The sequence below is a fragment of the Symsagittifera roscoffensis genome, chromosome 2, assembly GCF_963678635.1.
Source record: "Symsagittifera roscoffensis chromosome 2, txSymRosc1.1, whole genome shotgun sequence".
Classification (NCBI taxonomy): Eukaryota; Metazoa; Xenacoelomorpha; order Acoela; family Convolutidae; genus Symsagittifera; species Symsagittifera roscoffensis.
The window spans coordinates 29,295,074-29,307,235 of NC_087063.1; the positions used below are offsets into that span (position 1 = coordinate 29,295,074).

The 12,162-nt window shown below is 33.5% G+C and overlaps 2 protein-coding genes across 5 annotated transcripts in view; both read left to right on the forward strand.

The window, feature by feature from the left end:
* The window catches only part of LOC134839789 (uncharacterized), a gene marked incomplete in the record, with an annotated part of 166,686 nt that overhangs the window by 54,062 nt on the left and 100,462 nt on the right, over nt 1-12,162 (forward strand). The window contains 4 exon segments of the mRNA XM_063855411.1: nt 1,260-1,402; nt 4,493-4,609; nt 4,786-4,843; nt 5,606-5,763. Of these exon segments, the coding sequence (XP_063711481.1) occupies nt 1,260-1,402; nt 4,493-4,609; nt 4,786-4,843; nt 5,606-5,763 (476 nt within the window).
* Nucleotides 5,174-12,162, forward strand: part of LOC134840753 (serine-rich adhesin for platelets-like) — a 181,998-nt gene continuing 175,009 nt past the window's right edge. For all 4 annotated transcript variants that reach the window (XM_063856774.1, XM_063856777.1, XM_063856775.1 and 1 more), the window contains exon 1: nt 5,174-5,183. The gene's annotated coding sequence lies outside the window, so the exon portion shown is untranslated. The remainder of the gene's footprint in view (nt 5,184-12,162) is intronic.

A 12,162-nucleotide genomic window follows, 5' to 3' on the forward strand; every position in this document is an offset into this window, starting at 1 on the left:
AATTGGTCGTATTAATTTTGTACGACTAAAAATTTCACACTTTGATTTTGTCGAAAATTTATAGAATTTCAAAATTTAAAAAGATTTTCAAAAACTTATCGATATTAATTAAGGGATAGTCGGAACATTCAGGGCTTTGCCCTGATATACGAGCAGTCTTGTTGTTCCGACTTTCGTGAAGAAAGTAACGGAATATTTGTGCTCGGGGTGGTTTTTTTTCTTCAGACAAATTTCGACTTTTTAACTAGCCGTTTTCGAAGAAGATTTTTGCACGCGAATATTTTCCATGAAAAAATAGGGCAGTAAAAAGGCTAAATAAGATGGGGTTGGAAAGCTCCAATGTTCTTAATTCACATCAGTTGTTAAAAATTGTTACCAAATAAAATGGGAAGGTTAAAAAACAAGCATTTTAAGCAGAAAATAGACAAAGTACGAAAACAATAAATGAAATACAACGCTGGTCTAAAAATTTTTTGACCCTTGCGATTAGCAAGGATATTGCAATCCGGTACTAGGCTTTTTCCCGTAAATAACTTCGTTCACAGAATGGTCAAAGTTATATTTGGTAATTTTTGGCTTAGTTCAAAATGAATTCAATTTTTTTGCGTCTGGAGGTAATTGGTCCATATTGGTCTGGAGGTAACGAAACTTCAGAAATTTGTAATTTTACTATGTCTGATTTCGAGTTTTTTTAAAATTTTTTTCTTGTTTTTTTTTTAATTATCAAACATTTTCATTTTATTTTATATCGACTTAGTCAACTTATTTTGCATAATTTCGAGGGCAAAAAATATCCGTTTGAGATACATTTAATGTGTTTCAGTTTGGATGGGTCGTAAAAACTTTTAAATTTTACCAATTTTTCTTTACAACAGTTTTGTTTTCGGCTCAACAGGTTTTGATCCAAAGTTTGCCGCCTTTATTGCAGCTCGATAATTGATGTCCATTTTTAGGGGCTGTTTATGAACTTCATCCGATACAAATATGAAGTTTTTGTAGCTGTAATTTATCAACTTTTGTCAAGTTATTTTTCGAATATAGTTTTTCAGAATTGTTTTTTGACTTCAGTCTTTTTTTTCATTAATTATATTATAGCTCCGCTTCGCCTCTGTGTTCATTTTGGTAAATCTAGTTCTTTCTACATTTCCGATTTTTTTTCTATTTTTTTTGTTTTGTATCGCAAGTGGCGCGAAGCTCAGCTTCGCTCCGTGTTTTTTAAATTCAAACATGAAATATGCACATCAAGTTTGCCCACTTAGGCGTGGGAGGAGTGTGGAATTTTGCCCACTTGAGGCTGAGACGACTGTGGCTGGGGGCGAAGAAGGACAAGGAGAAGAGACTCTTCGTGCGTGTGCAACTCATTCGACTCAAAGACGAAACAGACAAGTTCCAGGTGGTCGATGTGAGTATTGCTAGTGCTGCAAATAAAATGAACAAACATATTGCTATCCTAAATTGCTATCTTAAAACATATTGTTCAAAATAAGACCCTTTTTCAGAAGTTTTTGTTTGTTTGCTATTTTACTTTTTATTAATCGACAGCATCTTTTAGGACAAACGTAGCGCCTAAATGATGATACTATGCATGCTGTCGCGACATGACATGGCTGTTTTTTTCTTCAATTGATAAGCTTTTAGAGCTGGTCTTTTATTGTTAATGTCTTTTTCAGAGAACCCCCAAAAATTCCAACATCTTTCAAACGAGGTCTGAGTCGAGACAACAGTTCTCGTTTATCTTTTTAATACCTTCCTCCAAAAATCGGAAGTATGCGTCGTTGCTGGTCAGCGTGTCAGAAAAAAATGGAATGATTTCCGTGAGATTCTCCATGATATTTAACAGATGCTCTGCAAAAAATTTTGAAAAAAGTCACGAATGAAAAGCTCAAAGTTAAATTGTTTTTCAGCATAATATGGTGTTTCTGCTCTTTCCTGTCCAGAAGATCTAGCATCAGAACTTATCACTCTCAGACCCGCGATTGATTCAGTCGTTCAATTTTATCTCAGCCAATTGTCATTAAAATGACGAACAACTTTTTTAATCTGGGTATTTCAAACCTGATCTTTTTACCCTTACAATCAGAAGGGGTGTTGCTATCGGGTACACGACTTTTTTCTTGCCGTAAGCAACTTTGTTCACTAGCTTTCCCACGTGACAGTAACACGTGTTTCAACTTGTGTCATGATAAACTTCAAATCAATGAGCTATTCGGCACATCTGACGTACAGATAACACAGATATTTGAGACGAGAAAGGCTTGAGGTTTGAATCCGGCCGGGAACTATTTTCTTGCAAACTAGAAGTTTTCTGCTTTTTCGGAATATCATCCGTCTGTTCGTTTTTTTTTGTCTGCTTAGTTCCCGTACCACAGCCTCGTTTTTAAGTTGAGCTTTATTCTAATTTTCCAGATGCCATTTTCAATCTCCATTGGTAGAGGTAATTGAACTATAAAATACTTATTAATTTCATGCAAGGTCGGTAATAAGCACAGAATTATTACAAATGCGATTATTATGCTCGCGATTAACAAGCGTAATCAATTCCGAACATAGACTTCTTCTTGTAAACAACTTGTCCTGTAATTAAGTTATCCAACAAAAACAATTGAATTATTTTCTCAAATCAACACATTCATCAACTAACAGACATTATTTGATGAAGATATCCCCGTTCTTTTTAATTAGCTTTTACCCTTGCAATAAGCAAGCGAATTGCAGTCGGATACTAGAATTTTCTCCCGTAAATAACTTTGTTCACAGAATTGAATTTGAATTTTTTTTTTGGGATTCGTGGTTTTCGGCCTAGTTTCCGTCGGTTCATTTTCCATTTTTTTTATCTGGTACTAATTTTTATCGCCCTACTTTGCAAAGCATGGAGTTTTTTTGGTGTTAAATACATTGTTTTTACTATAATTGCAAGTTCTGTAATTTGTCATTGTACCGAGTCTGATTTTGAATTTGTTTTTCTTTTTTTTTAAATATATAAGCAGATTATAATTACAGCATAGTCAACGTAATTTCGAGGGCAAACTTTGTTCATAAAGGATTATGTGCTTGAGTATGGATGGGTCGTAAAAAGTTTTAAAACTTCATGAAGTTTTGTTTTCGACTCAACAGGTTTCAACCCAAAATTAGTCGCTTTTGTTGCCGCTCCATGAATGATTTCGGATTGTTTTTAAGGCTGTTTAAGAACGTCATTTGATCTAAGCATGAAGTTTTTGTAGCCGTTTTTTTCTCCAACTTCTTCAATTTTTATTTTATTGTAGCGCAATGTTCAGCGCAATTTGAAGTCTTTAAGCTAGTTCAATACTGGCTGTTGTTTTCTGCCAGAGGTTTTTCATCAAAATGAGGTTCAGTTTGAGACAAACAATTGAAGATTTACAATTGAAGACAAACAATTGAATGTTAAATTTCGGGTGTTGTTTTTTTGGCATTTTGTAATTTTTTAAGAGTCGGTGGCTTTAGGTATCGCAAGTGGTGCGAAGCTCAGCTTCACCTCTATCTTATTTTTTTCCACAATGTCATTAATGACCGCAATTTCATTGTATATATTTATTAGGATAAATTTTCCTTCCCCATTTTTTTCTTTCTTTCTGTCTGTCTTTCTTTTAGCGAGGCAAGTCATCGGGTATAAAATGAAACAACAAACGCTGACGAAAAATGCAAAATGTCGAAAAAACTATATCTATCATAATTTTCGTTTTTCATGTGCGCAATTGAATGTTAAATAAGCCTCGCAACGAAGATTTACGTAGCGGTGACAAAAACTGAAGTTTTAGCTGACATCCGATTAGAAACAAAAACGAGATTTAACATTTCAACAAATTGGAGTTGGTAAATTTACAGCCAACGTGTCTCATTTTTCGAATATAACTGGAAATGCAGACATGCTCAAACTTTTCCTCTTGATTGACAAAAGTACGAAAGTACAGGTTGGAAGATAACTAAAATCGCCAGTTGAGAGTAGTATGCAGAATGAGTAACTTTGTCTGATGAATTTTAGTTACATTGGCTAAATGTATATGAAGCTTGACATACGAGCTATTGAGATTGAAAATGTCTCTGAGATGTTGATGTGCGGCATTAAGACTCTATAGATCGTAGGATTGGTTCCGATTACTTGTTGTTTTTGTTTGATACGCTCAAAAGTTTCAAATCAGTAGTAATGTATTTTATTTCTGGCGCATTTTTTTTGTGTATTTATGGCTTGTTTCTTTAGACGGATCAAGTGTAACTCAGATTCGCCTCTCTGTATGAAATTGGTCAAATCAGATTAATTTTCCTCAAGTACATTATCAAAACGTAGATTTTTCTGTGAAACAATACGGCTAACGATACTTATGAAAGCAAAAAAGATGTTGAAGTTGCGTGGAATACGAGCCTGATATTATCGATCTCTGTCAGTCTAAGCTTTAGGTCATTCTATTCGAATAGGTGGTGCAAAGAAATGAACGAAAAAAGTCAATGATTTGTTTATTTTTTAAATTTTGTTCAGGAGGCGCTACGAGTTGGAGTGGGAGCGGAGTGGTGTGGCCAATACATTAGTCCTTCGTTCACAGTGCCCAAGCACGCGAAGGGGGAACTCCTTTTACCCCTGGAGGACCTTGTCACGGTAACACATCAAAACTAGCATCGACAGCTCATTAAATTGTTCAGTATATTTGAGTCAGGTAGCAGTTTGTCATAGATTAAGCATTATACCGTTTTTTATTGTAATATCTTATATGTTATTATAATCATCTTCGATTTATAACGCATTTTGCATGGAATTGTTTGTGATGTTTACAGGTGCGCTTCGGAAGCAACCACTTGCAGCACTTGTTTCTACTCTTCTCGATTTATAAAGGCTAGTTAAGTTCAATTAAAACAATGGTTTCTGTGCAGAACACCATGTTTTCCCTCAACCCATCTTCCTATTTTATGACAGTTCATCCTGCTCAGAATGCTATTATCTTCTGACAGACATGAACCCAAGCAGCCAATCAGAGACTCTGAAAACTCAATAGTTCATTAGTATTAAATAGGAAATAATATATAGATACCATCCATGTTAATGAGTAACTTGAACGACAGTTCAATCAGATTCACAGAAAAACTGTTTTCTAACACGATCAAATTAACAAATTGTCAAAAAACTATTCAAAATATAGCTAGCTGTAAGGAAGATTCTTTGCTGCTTATTAAATAAACTCAAGAAGCAAACATCGCAGTGGTCTGCTAAGCAATGAGATATGGTTGACCTGCGTAGACATCGATTAATAGAAGTATAATAATAGCATTAATAATAGCACGTATGACATCCTCAAAAATCAAAGTACAATTAATTTACTTAAGAATTATTCTTTCCCCTTTGAAATACAACATGTTTGAATCTGCTGAGTAAAACTCCTGCCCTGAATCTCTTAGCTTGATAGATGAAGTTTATGCCCCTGAGTTTGGTATTGTTGTTTTTTTTTTGGAACAAATATAGCGCGTATTTGTGGCAAAGGTGCCTTTAGAAAAACTTTGCTGGTAGTCGACGGAAACATATAACGTAAAATAGAACTAAAGGATACCGAATGCTTGAAAGCGGGGGCATCCGTCTCTTCTTAATCAGGATCTTGTTTAGAGAATCACCAGCAGCAGGATTCGGTGGGCGGTGGTGGCGTGGGGGCAGTGGTGCCTGAGTTTGAGCTATTTCTGCCACTTAGTAACAGACTGTGTGCGGAAAACCTTGATGGACGCACCGCACGACGTTCGCAGACCAACCTGGCGCTTCAGGCTTATGTAAGGTCAAATTCATGAAAAACGAAAGTGATATATGATATGCTGTGTTACTACCTTTTGTCAGGAAGTTTCAGCACCCTCCAGAAAAAGTGATTTGTAAAGTTCATTTTCAAATTTGAGAATTTTGAGTTTTGTTTGGTTCTTTTTCAAATTCTTTTTTACTTTCAGTTTTGAAAGAGCTGTTCAAATTGCCTGAATACAATTTTATGGTGTATAGTTGCTTGAGAAATGTATTTTTTTAAATCAGTTTTTCAGCAAATTTAATTAATTGTTAAAGAGCTCTTTTGGGAAGATAATCAAAATTTCCAAAAGAAAATTGTTATTTTTCTTCAGTTTTTGATTTACTTCTGATGTTTGTAATATACAGAGTTTGACTTCCTCTCTTTTTTGTTGTTTTTTTTTCGATTAAAAACTTTATTCTGCCTAAATGATTTCGGCCTATATTTTCGAGGAAGGAGACTCGGAAGTTTTTGATTAGTTTTTTTTGGCTGGAACGATTTCTGCTCAGGTTCTATAGTTTTTTTTCCCGCTTGTTAAGTTTTCTTTCAATGCTGATTTCATATTTTTATCTTGGCATTTTTTCCCCTCAAATTTAGCTCTATTCAGATAATCTAGTTTTTTCGGCAGCTTTAAATTTTTCTTTTGAAAAAGGTTTTCTATTTTTTCTCGATTGTATCTCGCAAGTGCGAAGCTCAGCTTAGCCTCTGTGTTAAACCTTGATTTTATTGAAAAGAAAAACGAAACATTTTTTTTTCAATATTGAATTAATTGCTACTGACTGAAAATAAAAGCTCATATCAAATCTTTCAAACACAATTTAAATTGAATATCCGTATAGCATGTCTCAAGTTCTGCTTGTTAGCTAGTCTTATAGTTTCCTGCCACACTTGCTAGTAAAATAGATTGTACTTCCGGAAGCTGTTATCAGTCGCAGTCATGTTGGTCCAAAAAGTACCTTTTTCTGCATACCGTGGTCGAAAATCAAGTGTTAATCAGTTACAAGAATTTACATTTATTAAGTTCATTTGATTTTTAAGGTTCACTTTGAAATTTGAGAAGTTTGATTTTTGCATTTTTCTTTTTCAAATTCTTTTACCAATTGCATTTGTGAAGCAAATTACCGCTCTATAACTAGACTTTTCCCGCAAACAACCTTGTCCACAGGACTCATCTGGACGTATGAACTCATCTCTTCCTGTTTCATAATATATTCAGCTTTCTTAGCGTTCCTGGCTAATTTAGCCTAGGGGTAACGAATATGCCTGGCAGGGCAAATGTCCCCGGTTCGAGTCTGACCAGGACCTGTTTTTTTTAAATCGGAAGTATTCTGTTTCCAAAAAAATTGTCGGCCAATTATTTGTCTGCTTATCTGTTGTCGGCTTAGTTGTCACATCTTGAAGTTGTTTTTTACGCGCATTTTTAATGGTGTTTGTAGTGCTTGATTTACGCCTAAATTTTGTAATTTTACTTGCCTTGACTTCATATTTCCTTTGAAATTAGTTTCCTTTTGTCAGGAAGTTTTAGCACCCTCCAGAAAAAGTGATTTGTAAAGTTCATTTTCAAATTTGAGAATTTAGAGTTTTGTTTGGTTCTTTTTCAAATTCTTTTTTACTTTCAGTTTTAAAAGAGCTGTTCAAATTGCTTGAATACAATTTTATGGTGTATAGTTGCTTGAGAAATGTATTTTTTTTAAATCAGTTTTTTAGCAAATTTAATTATTGTTAAAGAGCTCTTTTGGGAAGATAATCAAAATTTCCAAAAGAAAATTGTTATTTTTCTTCAGTTTTTGATTTACTTCTGATGTTTGTAATATACAGAGTTTGACTTCCTCTCTTTTTTTGTTGATTTTTTTTCGATTAAAAACTTTATTCTGCCTAAATGATTTCGGCCTATATTTTCGAGGAAGGAGACTCGGAAATTTTTGATTAGTTTTTTTTGGCTGGAACGATTTCTGCTCAGGTTCTATAGTTTTTTTTCCCGCTTGTTAAGTTTTCTTTCAATGCTGATTTCATATTCTTATCTTGGCATGTTTTTTTTCCTCAAATTTAGCTCTATTCAGATAATCTAGTTTTTTCGGCAGCTTTAAATTTTTCTTTTGAAAAAGGTTTTCTATTTTTTCTCGATTGTATCTCGCAAGTGCGAAGCTCAGCTTAGCCTCTGTGTTAAACCTTGATTTTATTGAAAAGAAAAACGAGACATTTTTTTTCAATATTGAATTAATTGCTACTGACTGAAAATAAAAGCTCATATCAAATCTTTCAAACACAATTTAAATTGAATATCCGTATAGCACAGTCTCAAGTTCTGCTTGTTAGCTAGTCTTATAGTTTCCTGCCACACTTGCTAGTAAAATAGATTGTACTTCCGGAAGCTGTTATCAGTCGCAGTCATGTTGGTCCAAAAAGTACCTTTTTCTGCATACCGTGGTCGAAAATCAAGTGTTAATCAGTTACAAGAATTTACATTTATTAAGTTCATTTGATTTTTAAGGTTCATTTTGAAATTTGAGAAGTTTGATTTTTGCATTTTTTTTTTCAAATTCTTTTACCAATTGCATTTGTGAAGCAAATTACCGCTCTATAACTAGACTTTTCCCGCAAACAACCTTGTCCACAGGACTCATCTGGACGTATGAACTCATCTCTTCCTGTTTCATAATATATTCAGCTTTCTTAGCGTTCCTGGCTAATTTAGCCTAGGGGTAACGAATATGCCTGGCAGGGCAAATGTCCCCGGTTCGAGTCTGACCAGGACCTGTTTTTTTTTAAATCGGAAGTATTCTGTTTCCAAAAAAATTGTCGGCCAATTATTTGTCTGCTTATCTGTTGTCGGCTTAGTTGTCACATCTTGAAGTTGTTTTTTACGCGCATTTTTAATGGTGTTTGTAGTGCTTGATTTACGCCTAAATTTTGTAATTTTACTTGCCTTGACTTCATATTTCCTTTGAAATTAGTTTCCTTTTGTCAGGAAGTTTCAGCACTCTCCAGAAAAAGTGATTTGTAAAGTTCATTTTCAAATTTGAGAATTTAGAGTTTGTTTGGTTCTTTTTCAAATTCTTTTTTACTTTCAGTTTTAAAAGAGCTGTTCAAATTGCTTGAATACAATTTTATGGTGTATAGTTGCTTGAGAAATGTATTTTTTTTAAATCAGTTTTTTAGCAAATTTAATTAATTGTTAAAGAGCTCTTTTGGGAAGATAATCAAAATTTCCAAAAGAAAATTGTTATTTTTCTTCAGTTTTTGATTTACTTCTGATGTTTGTAATATACAGAGTTTGACTTCCTCTCTTTTTTTGTTGATTTTTTTTCGATTAAAAACTTTATTCTGCCTAAATGATTTCGGCCTATATTTTCGAGGAAGGAGACTCGGAAATTTTTGATTGGTTTTTTTTGGCTGGAACGATTTCTGCTCAGGTTCTATAGTTTTTTTTCCCGCTTGTTAAGTTTTCTTTCAATGCTGATTTCATATTCTTATCTTGGCATGTTTTTTTTCCTCAAATTTAGCTCTATTCAGATAATCTAGTTTTTTCGGCAGCTTTAAATTTTTCTTTTGAAAAAGGTTTTCTATTTTTTCTCGATTGTATCTCGCAAGTGCGAAGCTCAGCTTAGCCTCTGTGTTAAACCTTGATTTTATTGAAAAGAAAAACGAGACATTTTTTTTCAATATTGAATTAGTTGCTACTGACTGAAAATAAAAGCTCATATCAAATCTTTCAAACACAATTTAAATTGAATATCCGTATAGCACAGTCTCAAGTTCTGCTTGTTAGCTAGTCTTATAGTTTCCTGCCACACTTGCTAGTAAAATAGATTGTACTTCCGGAAGCTGTTATCAGTCGCAGTCATGTTGGTCCAAAAAGTACCTTTTTCTGCATACCGTGGTCGAAAATCAAGTGTTAACCAGTTACAAGAATTTACATTTATTAAGTTCATTTGATTTTTAAGGTTCATTTTGAAATTTGAGAAGTTTGATTTTTGCATTTTTCTTTTTCAAATTCTTTTACCAATTGCATTTGTGAAGCAAATTACCGCTCTATAACTAGACTTTTCCCGCAAACAACCTTGTCCACAGGACTCATCTGGACGTATGAACTCATCTCTTCCTGTTTCATTATATATTCAGCTTTCTTAGCGTTCCTGGCTAATTTAGCCTGGGGGTAACGAATATGCCTGGCAGGGCAAATGTCCCCGGTTCGAGTCTGACCAGGACCTGTTTTTTTTAAATCGGAAGTATTCTGTTTCCAAAAAAATTGTCGGCCAATTATTTGTCTGCTTATCTGTTGTCGGCTTAGTTGTCACATCTTGAAGTTGTTTTTTACGCGCATTTTTAATGGTGTTTGTAGTGCTTGATTTACGCCTAAATTTTGTAATTTTACTTGCCTTGACTTCATATTTCCTTTGAAATTAGTTTCCTTTTGTCAGGAAGTTTCAGCACCCTCCAGAAAAAGTGATGTGTAAAGTTCATTTTCAAATTTGAGAATTTTGAGTTTTGTTTGGTTCTTTTTCAAATTCTTTTTTACTTTCAGTTTTAAAAGAGCTGTTCAAATTGCTTGAATACAATTTTATGGTGTATAGTTGCTTGAGAAATGTATTTTTTTTAAATCAGTTTTTCAGCAAATTTAATTAATTGTTAAAGAGCTCTTTTGGGAAGATAATCAAAATTTCCAAAAGAAAATTGTTATTTTTCTTCAGTTTTTGATTTACTTCTGATGTTTGTAATATACAGAGTTTGACTTCCTCTCTTTTTTGTTGTTTTTTTTTCGATTAAAAACTTTATTCTGCCTAAATGATTTCGGCCTATATTTTCGAGGAAGGAGACTCGGAAATTTTTGATTAGGTTTTTTTTGCTGGAACGATTTCTGCTCAGGTTCTATAGTTTTTTTTCTCGCTTGTTAAGTTTTCTTTCAATGCTGATTTCATATTCTTATCTTGGCATGTTTTTTTTCCTCAAATTTAGCTCTATTCAGATAATCTAGTTTTTTCGGCAGCTTTAAATTTTTCTTTTGAAAAAGGTTTTCTATTTTTTCTCGATTGTATCTCGCAAGTGCGAAGCTCAGCTTAGCCTCTGTGTAAAACCTTGAAACTATTGAAAAGAAAAACGAAACATTTTTTTTTTCAATATTGAATTAATGGCTACTAACTGAAAATAAAAGCTCATATCAAATCTTTCAAACACAATTTAAACAAATAACGTTAAATTGAATATCCGTCTAGCATGTCTCAAGTTCTGCTTGTTAGCTAGTCTTATAGTATCCTGCCACACTTGCTAGTAAAATAGATTGTACTTCCGGAAGCTGTTATCAGTCGCAGTCATGTTGGTCCAAAAAGTACCTTTTTCTGCATACCGTGGTCGAAAATCAAGTGTTAATCAGTTACAAGAATTTACATTTATTAAGTTCATTTGATTTTTAAGGTTCATTTTGAAATTTGAGAAGTTTGATTTTTGCATTTTTTTTTTCAAATTCTTTTACCAATTGCATTTGTGAAGCAAATTACCGCTCTATAACTAGACTTTTCCCGCAAACAACCATGTCCACAGGACTCATCTGGACGTATGAACTCATCTCTTCCTGTTTCATAATATATTCAGCTTTCTTAGCGTTCCTGGCTAATTTAGCCTGGGGGTAACGAATATGCCTGGCAGGGCAAATCTCCCCGGTTCGAGTCTGACCAGGACCTGTTTTTTTTAAATCGGAAGTATTCTGTTTCCAAAAAAATTGTCGGCCAATTATTTGTCTGCTTATCTGTTGTCGGCTTAGTTGTCACATCTTGAAGTTGTTTTTTACGCGCATTTTTAATGGTGTTTGTAGTGCTTGATTTACGCCTAAATTTTGTAATTTTACTTGCCTTGACTTCATATTTCCTTTGAAATTAGTTTCCTTTTGTCAGGAAGTTTCAGCACCCTCCAGAAAAAGTGATGTGTAAAGTTCATTTTCAAATTTGAGAATTTTGAGTTTTGTTTGGTTCTTTTTCAAATTCTTTTTTATTTTCAGTTTTAAAAGAGCTGTTCAAATTGCTTGAATACAATTTTATGGTGTATAGTTGCTTGAGAAATGTATTTTTTTTAAATCAGTTTTTCAGCAAATTTAATTAATTGTTAAAGAGCTCTTTTGGGAAGATAATCAAAATTTCCAAAAGAAAATTGTTATTTTTCTTCAATTTTTGATTTACTTCTGATGTTTGTAATATACAGAGTTTGACTTCCTCTCTTTTTTGTTGTTTTTTTTTCGATTAAAAACTTTATTCTGCCTAAATGATTTCGCCTATATTTTCGAGGAAGGAGACTCGGAAATTTTTGATTAGTTTTTTTTTGCTGGAACGATTTCTGCTCAGGTTCTATAGTTTTTTTTCTCGCTTGTTAAGTTTTCTTTCAATGCTGATTTCATATTCTTATCTTGGCA